The sequence below is a fragment of the Ruditapes philippinarum genome, unplaced genomic scaffold (assembly GCF_026571515.1).
Source record: "Ruditapes philippinarum isolate M1 unplaced genomic scaffold, ASM2657151v2 ctg5574_1_1_1_1, whole genome shotgun sequence".
NCBI lineage: Eukaryota > Metazoa > Mollusca > Bivalvia > Venerida > Veneridae > Ruditapes > Ruditapes philippinarum.
In genome coordinates, this window is record NW_026857459.1 from 2,038 (window position 1) to 15,205 (window position 13,168).

Sequence of the window (13,168 nt, forward strand, 5' to 3'; positions counted from 1 at the left end):
TATACTAGTCTGCAAGACCAACCGATACTACAATCAATAGCACAATATCAAAAGTGTGCCGAGTTGACTCTTTACCAAATATTTCTTATAAGGCCATTTTCAATCAGTTAGCAAAATATATACTGTCCCTCATAAAAAATGTCATACAATGTTAAAATATAACCAGTTATGTATTTTAAAGAAATTTTTACTAACTCAACTTCAGATAAATGATAATAAACAATTTTAACCTATTTGTAATGCTATTTTTCAATCTTGATACCTATTTGCAGTAGTAAAGCTCTCACAATTGGGGTATATGGATGTACATCTCAATTTGCATAACAGAAAAAGCATGTTCTTGTGAAAATATTTTGATCTTAGTGAGTATAAGTGACAGCTTACTGAAAAGTTATTGGAGAAATTGTTTTTCCTTGGTTAAGTGACTGTTACTTTACTGACATATTACCTTCCAATTAAGAATCATGCGGTAAAATATGAACATATCAAAATATATAGCTTTTGAAGCTATGACTAATGAAAGTGAAACAGAGGTCCAACTTAATACAGGGAAGTCAAAGTTCGGGCCAGCGAAGCGGGCCCGGGCTTTGGCTTGCCCGGCCATAGACTACACGTGTATATTTAAAAGAAAATCAAATAAAAAAAAAACAATTAAAAAATATATAGAATTCTATACCTATCAATGAAATTTTCAGTGTCAGTTCTAGTTAGGCGCCGCCATTTACAATGTAAGTCAATGATAAAAGGCGGTGTATTCCGATAACGGAACAAATCTCAACTTTTCGGATTAATAATAATCGTTGAGTGTTCCGAGTGAAAACGGAAGCGGGTACATATAATACCGAATGACACCTTTAAAACGGAAAAATGAAAGGATTTTTTCCGACTTCCCCGTCCATAGGCTTTGCCTAATTTCATATTATCCATTTCTGCAGACTGACAAAAAACTGAGTCTGTATCTCAAATATTTTTTAGAAAATTAATGCGATTTGTAACTGGGTAAATTAAGGATTAGTTCAAAACGTTTATTTTACATATTTTGAACTAAACTAAAGACTTTAGTTAGTGTAAAAGTAAAGTAAATCTACTGGTAAGTGGTATTTTGTTTTTATCGCCATAATTGACATTGTTACAGTGATAAATGTAGTCAAGGTAAACACAAGATGTGCTTACAGTTTGGTTACATGACAAAAAAGGTCAAAAGTAAAGAATTTCTAGGATGGTTGTAGTATGTGGATATTTTTTATTTTGGCCTAAAACTTGAATATATCACAGACACTTGGGGTTTGGAGCTCAAAACGCCTTTAAAATCCAACTTAATATAAGCCGTTTTGAAAAAAAATCATATTTCAACATCTATAATATTATTATAGTTGTTGAAATATGATTTTTTTTTCAAAACGGCATATATTAAGATTTTTTGATATATATGATCAGTACATGTCCTGGGATTGACAAATATGCATTTTATTTGGATTTTAAAGGCGTTTTGAGCTCCAAACCCCAAGTATGTGTATTATTATAGTTGTTGAAATATGATTTTTTTTTCAAAACGGCATATATTAAGATTTTTTGATATATATGATCAGTACATGTCCTGGGATTGACAAATATGCATTTTATTTGGATTTTAAAGGCGTTTTGAGCTCCAAACCCCAAGTATCTGTGGAATATATTTAAGGGCTTACAGACAACTCACCCCCCAGACGATTCACCCTAAGCCATTTTTTCCAGACAACTCACCCCCCAGACAGTTCACCCCACATTATTGGATTTTTGACACAGACAATTCACCCCCCATTTTCTTAACTTTAATTTTGATGAAATTTATCTTAAAATTAGAAGATGGAATAAACAAATTTGTTATGTTTCTTTACTAAATTGATATTTATAAATTAGTCATATTTAAATTAATTATAATAATTTTTTACTTAAAAAATAATATTTGTTACTATGTGATTATATTTTTTCATTTTATTTACATACAAACTATAAAAATTACAAATTCACCATAAATTTGTCTTAATTTGTTTAAGTGCTAGTGATGCTATTATAAGATGACATATCAAAGATATTAACATGTGATAATCATTTGCTCTTTAATCCCTTTCATTTTGAAAGGAATTAATTAATGATTATCAATAGGCCTTAATCCCTTTCACACTTCCTTTGATCGTAATTATCTCTAATTAGGTGTTAAGTGACTATTATCTAGATAGATGGATAGATATGGTAATTATCTTAAATCTTTGAAATATACAGACTTTTTTAATCCTTTCTACCCATAAACATGATTATCATTTATGAGGGGTGAATTGTCTTATCTATTTTGAGGGGTGAACTGTCTTGAGGGGTGAGTTGTCTTGCTTTTTTGAGGGGTGAATCGTCTGGGGGGTGAGTTGTCTTGTTACCTATTTAAGTTTCTATATCAAAATCACTGATGACTTCTAGAGTTAGGATTTTAAAATATGGATCTTCTTAAAATGCACCAAAATAAACTATAAAAAGACACAAGTTACATCAGGTACGTATATTAACATAATTATTAATATACGTACCTGGTTACATTGATAAATGTCTTTCGCCTTTTGGAGATTTTGTCTGCTAGACGTTTGCATGGATAAACACCGTGAGAATCCGAAATAACTCAAACTAAAACCTTGGTTTTGATTGGTTCCTTGACAGGCAGTGATTTCAGCTAAACCAATCAATAGTGTTCTTATAACTTTGGGATTTATTTAGCAAACATGGCTGCCAAATCGACGAAAATTTCGTTATCGGGAAAAAATTTGATCTTTTTACTTTGTTTGTGTCTTGTTCAAGGACGAAAACACCATCTTGACATAAAGGTAATAACAAATTTGTTGAAGACTCACGATTTTTTTTGTAATTGTTAAATGAAGAAATGTTATGCGTCAGCGACAAAATGGGTTTGGCCAAAATTATCCGGTCCTACTAAACACTGCTAAGGACCGCTAAGGACTGCTAAGGACTGCTAAGGAGCCACAAAGGACTACTAAAGAGGCACAAAGGACCTTAAAATACCTCCTAGGCCATTCTTATATTACATGGTATTATTTTTAGTGAAAAAAAAATTATAATTTTAAGAAAAAATATGATTTTTGTGAAAATTTTATGAGTTGTCGGACCGCTAAGGACTGCTCAAATACACAAAAGACTGCTAAGGAGGCACAAAGGACCTTAAAATACCTCCTAGGGCATTCTTATAATACAAGGTAGTATGTTTAGTGACAAAAAATGTATTATTTTAAGAAAAAATATCATTTTAGTGATAAAATTTATGTTTTTGAAGAGTTGTCGGACCGCTAAGGACTGCTCAGGTGCACTAACAACTGCTAAGGAGGCACAAAGGACCTTAAATTACTTCCTAGGGCATTTTTATATTATATTGTAGTAAGTTTATAGATAAAAAATGTATTATTGTAAGAAAAAATATAATTTTGGTGATAGAATATATGTTTTTGATGAGCTGCGGGACCCCTAAGGACTGCTCAGGTGCGAGAAGGACTGCTAGGGACCTTAAAATATTTCCTAAGGAGGCACAAAGGACCTTAAAATACCTGTAAGGGCATTCTTATAATACATGGTAGTATGTTTAGTGATAAAAATGTATAATTTTAAGGATAAATATCATTAAAGTGATAAAATTCATGTTTTTGAAGAGTTGTCGGACCGCTAAGGAATGCTCAGGTGCACTAACAACTGCTAGGGAGGCACAAAGGACCTTCAAATCCCTCCTAGAACATTCTTATAATATATGGTAGTAAGTTAATAGACAAAAATGTATTATTGTAAGAAAAAAATATAATTTTGGTGATAGAATTTATGTTTTTGATGAGTTGCAGGACCCCTTAGGACTGCTAGGGAAGTACAAAGAATCTTAAAATACCTCCTAGGGGCACAAAGGACTGCAAGGGAGGCAAAAAGGACATTTAAATACCTCCTAGGGCATTCTAATAATATATGGTAGTATGTTTAGTGACAAAAAATGTATAATTTAAAAAAAAAAATATAATTTTGGTAATAGAATTTATGCTTTCGATGAGTTGCCGGACCGTTAAGGACTGCTCAGGTGCACTGACAACTGCTAGAGAGGCACAAAGGACCTTAAATTACTTCTTTGGGCATTTTAATATTATATTGTAGTAAGTTAATAGATAAAAAATGTATTATTTTAAGAAAAAATATAATTTTGGTGATAGAATTTATGTTTTCGATGAGTTGCCGGACCGCTAAGGACTGCTAGGGAGGTACAAAGAATCTTAAAATACCTCCTAGGGGCACAAAGGACTGCTAGGGAGGCACAAAGGACATTTAAATATCTCCTAGGGCATTCTTATAATATATGGTAGTATGTTTAGTGAGAAAAAATGTATAATTTTAAGAAAAAATATAATTTTGGTGATAGAATTTATGCTTTCAATGAGTTGCCGGACCGCTAAGGACTGCTCAGGTGCACTAACAACTGCTAGGGAGGCACAAAGGACCTTAAATTACTTCCTAGGGCATTTTTATATTATATTGTAGTAAGTTAATAGATAAAAAATGTATTATTTTAAGAAAAAATATAATTTTGGTGATAGAATTTATGTTTTCGATGAATTGGAGGACCGCTAAGGACTGCTAGGGAGGTACAAAGAATCTTAAAATACCTCCTAGGGGCACAAAGGACTGCTAGGGAGACACAAAGGACATTTAAATATCTCCTAGGGCATTCTTATAATATATGGTAGTATGTTTAGTGAGAAAAAATGTATAATTTTAAGAAAAAATATAATTTTGGTGATAGATTTTATGTTTTCGATGAGTTGCCAGACTGCTTAGGACTGCTCAGGTACACAAAAGACTATAAGCGAGGCCCAAAGGACCTTAAATTACTTCCTAGGGCATTCTTATAATATATGGTAGTATATTTAGTGAGAAAAAATGTATAATTTTAAGAAAAAATATAATTTTGGTGATAGATTTTATGTTTTCGATGAGTTGCTGGACCGCTAAGGAGAGCTCAGGTGCGCAAAGAACTGCTAGGGAGGCACAAAGGACCTTAAATTACTTCCTAGGGCATTCTTATAATATATGGTAGTATGTTTAGTGAGAAAAAATGTATAATTTTAAGAAAAAATATAATTTTGGTGATAGATTTTATGTTTTCGATGAGTTGCCAGACCGCTAAGGACTGCTCAGGTACACAAAAGACTATAAGCGAGGGCCAAAGGACCTTAAATTACTTCCTAGGGCATTCTTATAATATATGGTAGTATATTTAGTGAGAAAAAATGTATAAATTTAAGAAAAAATATAATTTTGGTGATAGATTTTATGTTTTCGATGAGTTGCTGGACCGCTAAGGACTGCTCAGGTGCGCAAAGAACTGCTAGGGAGGCACAAAGGACCTTAAATTACTTCCTAGGGCATTCTTATAATATATGGTAGTATATTTAGTGAGAAAAAAATGTATAATTTTAAGAAAAAATATAATTTTGGTGATAAATTTTATGTTTTCGATGAGTTGCCAGACCGCTTAGGACTGCTCAGGTACACAAAAGACTATAAGCGAGGCCCAAAGGACCTTAAATTACTTCCTAGGGCATTCTTATAATATATGGTAGTATATTTAGTGAGAAAAAATGTATAATTTTAAGAAAAAATATAATTGTGGTGATAAATTTTATGTTTTCGATGAGTTGCCAGACCGCGAAGGACTGCTCAGGTGCGCAAAGAACTGCTAGGGAGGCCCAAAGGACCTAAAATTACTTCCTAGGGCATTCTTATAATATATGGTAGTATGTTTAGTGAGAAAAAAATGTATAATTTTAAGAAAAAATATAATTTTGGTGATAGATTTTATGTTTTATTTGTATATAACTTATTTATCTCTATATTTATGTATTTGTAAATAAGTAGACATAGAAACATTAGGTCCTGCTGAGAGTGCACATTGCCTGCTGCACAGTAAATGGGCAAATTATTTCGGAACAAACAACATATAATGCAGGCTTTTTTTTTTGAAAATATATTGCATTTGCAATTACTTTGTTAGGTTTTCCCAAATGCCAAACTTAATTAATACATTAAATGTGCCTTAAAGTTTTTTATAATAGCATGACTCAAAATATAGATACAGACATTGTTATACCCTAAAATTGCCCAATTTTATATGTAATGTAATACATAAGCATCTTTTTTGGATTTTTTTTGTTTTTTTTTGTGTGTTTTTTTGTTTTGGTGATAATGGAGTAACCACCACTATTATCTGTTTCATTTTCTTACTAAATTATTTTTACATGCACATAGAAAATGTAATGACCTTTCCGATGATATATATCACTTGGTATAGGTAATCCTATATATAATATATTTAAAACATTTTTACCATAACACTCATTATAGAGGAGAAAAATAAAATGTGATGAAAAAAACTAAAACACCCCCTCACCCCACATAAAGTATCCAATTGTGAAACAAATGTGCATTACGCATGACAAAACCATGTTACTGGTGCTTATTGATAGTCTAACAATCAAAATGTTACAACAAGAGGGCCATGATGGCCCTGGGGTCGCTCACCTGAACAAAGGCCCCCAGGGCCGGGCCAGTTTAAACCAAAGGGCTTTTATTTGAACAAACTTGGAAGACACCCATTAAAAGATATTTCATGATGTTAAGTTTTTACTATACACAAATAATGAATAACAATGACTTTTGCCCCTCCCCCTTCTCCCTGGCAGGGCCAATTTTGACCCAAGGGCTTTTATTTGAACAAACTTGGTAAACATCCATTACAACATGTTTCATGCTAAATATCTTAGCTCTAGCTCTTTTGGTTCTTTAATAGAAGATTTTTAACTTTTTAATCTATGTATATAGGGAAAATCAATAACCCCTGGGACAGGGCCAATTTTGACCCCAGGGCTTTTATTTGAACAAATTTGGTAGACACCCATTATAATATGTTTCATGCTAAATATCTTAGCTCTAGCTCTTTGGGTTCTTTAAAAGAATTTTTTTTAAGTTTTTACTATATGCATATAGGGAAAATCAATGACCCCCTGGGGCGGGGCCAATTTTGACCCCAGGGCTTTTATTTGAACAAACTTGGTAGACACTGATAAGAAGATGTTTCATGCTTAATATCTTAGCTCTAGCTCTTTGGGTTCTTTAAGAGAAGATTTTTTTGAGTTTTTACTATATGCAAATAGGGAAAATAATCAATGACCCCCCTGGGGCTGGGCCAATTTTGACCCCAGGGCTTTTTATTTGAACAATCTTGGTAGACATCCATTAGAACATGTTTTATGCCAAATATCTAAGCTCTAGCTCTTTGGGTTTTTTTAGAAGAAGACTTTTTAAAGTTTTTACTATATGCATATAGGGAAAATCAATGACCCCCTGGGGCGGGGCCAATTTGACCCCAGGGCTTTTATTTGAACAATCTTGGTAGACACTGATTAGAAGATGTTTCATGCTTAATATCTTAGGTCTAGCTCTTTGGGTTCTTTAAAAGAAGATTTTTTTAAGTTTTTACTATATGCATATAGGGAAAATCAATGACCCCCTGGGGCGGGGCCAATTTTGACCCAAGGGCTTTTATTTGAACAAACTTGGTAGACATCCATTAGAACATGTTTCATGCCAAATATCTAAGCTCTAGCTCTTTCGGTTTTTTAGAAGAAGATTTTTTAAGTTTTTACTATATGCATATAGGGAAAATCAATGACCCCCTGGGACGGGGCAAATTTTGACCCCAGGACTTTTATTTGAATAATCTTGGTAGACACTCATTAGAAGATGTTTCATGCTTAATATCTTAGCTCTAGCTCTTTGAGTTCTTTAAAAGAAGATTTTTTTAAGTTTTTACTATATGCATATAGGGAAAATCAATGACCCCCTGGGGCGGGGCCAATTTTGACCCCAGGGATTTTATTTGAACAATCTTGGTAGACACTCACTAGAAGATGTTTCATGCCAAATATCTAAGCTCTAGCTCTTCGGGTTTTCTAGAAGAAGATGTTTAAAGTTTTTTCTTTTGGTTGCCATGGCAACCAGAGTTCTGCATGGAATGGAATTCTTTGAACAACTTTGTTAAGGCTTCACACAAGGAACATCCCTGTGAAGTTTCATTATGATCTGCCTTATGGTTTCAGAGGAGATGTCGTTTGAAAAGTGTGAACGGACAACGTACGACGGACGACGTACGACGGACGACGGACGAAGAGTGATCCTAATAGCTCACCCTGAGCATATGCTCAGGTGAGCTAAAAATTGCCATTTTCTCAGGCAATTATGTAACAGTTGTCTGTAACATCTGTCCCTATCATCAGTATTAAATATATATGAGCTGCGTCACAACAAAATCAACATAGTGCGTTTGTGACCAGCATGGATCCAGACCAGCCTGCGGATCCGCGCAGTCTGATCAGGATCCATGCTGTTCGCTATCAATTTCTCTACTTGTAATAGGGTTTGTAAGCGAACAGCATGGACCCTGATCAGACTGCGCGGTCGCAAAGCCATTATGTTGGTTTTGTCATGACGCGGCTCATAAGGTGCTTACTTAATATCACAAAGGGAGTTTTACTCTAAATCTCTAAAGCAACCGATATTATTTTTTTCTACGAAAATTATTTACATAAAATAGATTATATGTTACTCTAACCTTCAGTGGACCAAAAATTTATCAACATAATATTAAAGCTTAAATGAATTTCGGACACATATATAGAGGATATGTGTATTATAATATTCTATTTATCACATATACAAAATAAGAACAGTGAACTGTTAAAATGAGTAATTCTACAATGACGCGCCCATAGTGTAACGCTATGTTTCTATATAGCGCAAATGACGTCATGTCAAAGTGATATTACACTAGTGTAATATCGTTTTTATTAAATGGCTTTATAACACTCCCGCGCCTGGGTTTATGTGATAAAAATATATATATAAATTTTTTTTTTTAAGGAACTGAAGTGGACAGATGTAACAGAAATGAGCAAATGATTCTTTTTACAATAACACTAAACTTATCTTGTTCTTATGTTGTATGATATGGAAGTAGTTAGCTTTGCAACTGTACATAGAAATATTTCACACTAAAATTAAATAGAATAATCATAACAGAATAATCTTATCAGGCTATAAATTCACAGAAAACTATTCAAGTAGGATATATAGAATGTTGAAATGACATTGTGGTTAAAATTAATCAATGGTTAAAACATAGATTCTTTAAGATCATTCTTTTTACTTCAAAAAAAACAAATCATCTATCCCAGCCCCTCATAAAACAGTGGGATAAGGATCCTAACTATATACATACAGATGGGACTGGCACATTATTGGAAGTTAACAAGCTGTATATTGGGAGCTGTGTATTGTATATTGGGATGTGTGATATATTACAAACCAGTGGGGGTGCCAATATAGGGTGATATACTTCAAAACAGTGGGAGGGACTTTCTGTTAGGGAATGCCTATTAAGTAGGCTGTAGATCAATTAAGTCTAAGGATCTATTGAACATCATTTTTTTATTGGCCAAATATATAGTCAATGAAAAAAAAACCCAAAAAACAAATATATTTCACCACCCTGAATAAAGTATTTGTCTCCATATTCCAGCACATTGTCATATCACTTGACAAATATAATTATTATAAGAAATGGAAGAAGATCATAAGAAAAAGGATTTTAATATATGGTTATGACCCCAGTAATGAAAAAGTGATAATAATTAAAATTTGTTTGTAAACAAAGTCCTAAACAAATATTTTGACTCTATAAATTTTAATGAATGATCAGCTGTCCATTTATACTGAAACATTAACAAATAGAACTATCAATACTGGGAAATAATGAACTTATAACACTGAATCATAATAACATCTTCATATAATAATGTTACTGACATTTCACATAAATAAAAATAAAATTTGATCAATTGGTAGAAATAAATTACAACAATTTAAAAGCAGATCTGTAAATTTATTAATGAAAATTTTTATTTGTTGGTATTTACTATTTTAGTAAATAGAAATTCAAGCTTATAACAACTTATAATTTACTTCAGTCTGTATAATATCTATTAAAAACATAAATCTGATTATATCACTATATATTGTTGTAAATATATATAGAAAGTTACTGTCTGTATGATAATTTTCTTTAACACAATGGTAATACATTATCTGGAAATAAAGAATCTTCCTTTCATTATCAATGTTCTTATTTAATTCAGAACAGTTCATTCAAATGTCTATGCAACTTTTCATTTTGAAATACAAAAAGAAAGGAACTCCTTGATCAAGGAGCTTGATTCTATGTATTTTTGCTGAAATTTGTTCTATTTGTTTACATTAATTGAACATTATGTCCTATTTAAAGCAAATAAAGCTATTATCATTATATTAAAACCGAAATCCCAGGGACTATGAGATTTGAACATCTAGTGTAACATTTCCCCCAAAAATGTAACTAATGCCTCCCTGCGGCGTGTAATTTAACAAAAAATGATTAGAAAGTCATAGAATTTTTGATGTTTTTTTTAGGAAATGTGTTTGCATATTTGATTTAAGAATGATTTGGTGTTTGTATCTTGTTTTAAGATTGACAATTTGCAGAATATTCATCCAAATAGTTATCCTTTCTGTGATATTTTAATAACTTTATTATTTGACATAGATAGTCCATTTACTGTGCAGAAGGGACAATTTGTTCAGCCAATATACTGTTTACACATTTTCAACATACATGTATATGAAAAAATGCGATCGATTCATAATGATATGTGTTTGTATATATATTCTTTTTATATGTGCTTGTACATTTATATGTAATGTCAGGATCTGTGTTCATGTATATAGATGTTTTGATATGTGTTTAAGACTGGCTTTATTATTGATATGTGCTTAAACATAAATATGTGTATTTGCATTTTTGTCAGGGTATGTCTTTGTATATAGATGTTATGATGTGTGTTAGAGACCGGCTTGATAATTGATATATGCTTAAACATAAATATGTATACTTGCTTTTTTGTCAGGGTTTGTCTTTGTATAAAGTAGTTATGATGTGTGTTAGAGACCGGCTTGATAATTGATATGTGCTTAAACATAAATATGTATAATTGCTTTTTTGTCAGGGTATGTCTTTGTATATAGATATTATGATGTGTGTTAGAGACCGGCTTGATAATTGATATATGCTTAAACATAAATATGTATACTTGCTTTTTTGTCAGGGTATGTCTTTGTATATAGATGTTATGATGTGTGTTAGAGACCGGCTTGATAATTGATATGTGCTTTAACATAAATATGTGTACTTGCATTTTTGTCAGGGTATGTCTTTGTATGTAGATGTTATGATGTGTGTTTAAGACCAGCTTGATAATTGATATGAGCTTAAACATAAGTATATATACTTGCATTTGTTTTGTCAGGGTATGTCTTTGTATATAGATGTTATGATGTGTGTTTAAGACCAGCTTGATAATTGATATGAGCTTAAACATAAGTATATATACTTGCATTTGTTTTGTCAGGGTATGTCTTTGTATATAGATGTTATGATGTGTGTTTAAGACCAGCTTGATAATTGATATGAGCTTAAACATAAGTATATATACTTGCATTTGTTTTGTCAGGGTATGTCTTTGTATATAGATGTTATGATGTGTGTTTAAGACCAGCTTGATAATTGATATGTGCTTAAACATAAGTATATATACTTGCATTTGTTTTGTCAGGGTATGTCTTTGTATATAGATGTTATGATGTGTGTTTAAGACCAGCTTGATAATTGATATATGCTTAAACATAAATATATATGCTTGCATTTGTTTTGTCAGGATATGTCTTTGTATATATTAGTTATGATGTGTATTAGAGACCGGCTTCATAATTGATATGTGCTTAAACATAAATATGTGTACTTGCATTTATTTTGTAATAATATATGTTTATATATAGATGTTTTGCTATGTGTTTAAAATTTGATACAATGAAATGTGCTTGTATAACAATGAATAATTGTAGCTTTTGAAAGATTTGATCTGTCAGACTGCACAGATATGCATGCTAGCCTAGATCAATGATTTAGGCATATAAGAAAGATGGTATGTGATTCACCATGATATTTTTTTATATCCACTATTTGATATGTGCTTGTACATTCGTATAAAAACTTTTTTTCTTTTATTCTGTCATGATATATGTCTGTATATCAATACAGATGTTTTGATATGTCTTTAAGACTTGCAATATTATTTGATTTGTGTGTATTCATCTATATATTAGCTTTCATTAATTTTGTCAAGGTATATGTTTGTATATAGATGTTTTTATGTGTTTGGAACTTGTATATAGATGTTTTGATTTGTCTTGTAATTTCATGTTTTGATTTGTGGGGAAAATTGACTGGATTTGTTTGTATATGGATTGTTCCCTATTTTACCTGTTCTTTTACTATAACTTTTTCATTTTTAAAGTACAACTTCAAACTTCAAGTATATGTTTATAACCATCAACTACATCTTATGTGACAAGGGTCATAACTTTTGAAGCCATGTTTACAGAATAATCACCCCTGGAACTTATTATTTACTTCTTAATTTTTAAGGGATCACCTTCAAACTTCAAATATATTTTCCTTATTATTGTTATGATGATAATGTTTTCAACTCAAGCATCAATATTTCAAGAATTATCTCCTCATGAACTTAGATATCTTTCTTTAAAAGTGTAATTTTTTACTATAACTTCTTTTTTTCTTAAGGTATTTTTTCACACTTCAAATATATGTTTCTTATCATTACCCACATGATATTTGACTGACTATTGATAACTCATATTTAGCACTCATTTCCCCCCTAAATTGTCCCCCTTGCACTTAGAAAATGTTTTTTGCAATAACGTCTTCATTTCTATTAGTTTCTACATTGAACTTCATATATTTATTATTTATTATCCCCCTTATGATGTCAGACAACATTCATTACTCAAGCATGAATATTTTTTACATTTATTTCCCCTTGAATTTTTTCTTAGCTTTGTTTTCCTTTACAGCGTCAGGAGTTTAATTAGCCAAGCTTCACTGTCTCCGATATGTAAAAAATATCAGTTTTTATGAATATGATAGAACTGTATG

General features: G+C 31.6%; 1 protein-coding gene across 1 annotated transcript in view; it reads left to right on the forward strand.

Moving 5' to 3' along the window:
- Positions 1 to 2,663: 2,663 nt before the first annotated feature.
- LOC132749812 (protein GPR107-like) overlaps positions 2,664 to 13,168 on the forward strand; it is a gene marked incomplete at its 5' end in the record, with an annotated part of 34,144 nt that continues 23,639 nt past the window's right edge. Inside the window, 1 exon segment of the mRNA XM_060739715.1 lies at positions 2,664 to 2,849. Coding sequence (XP_060595698.1) covers positions 2,748 to 2,849 — 102 coding nt within the window.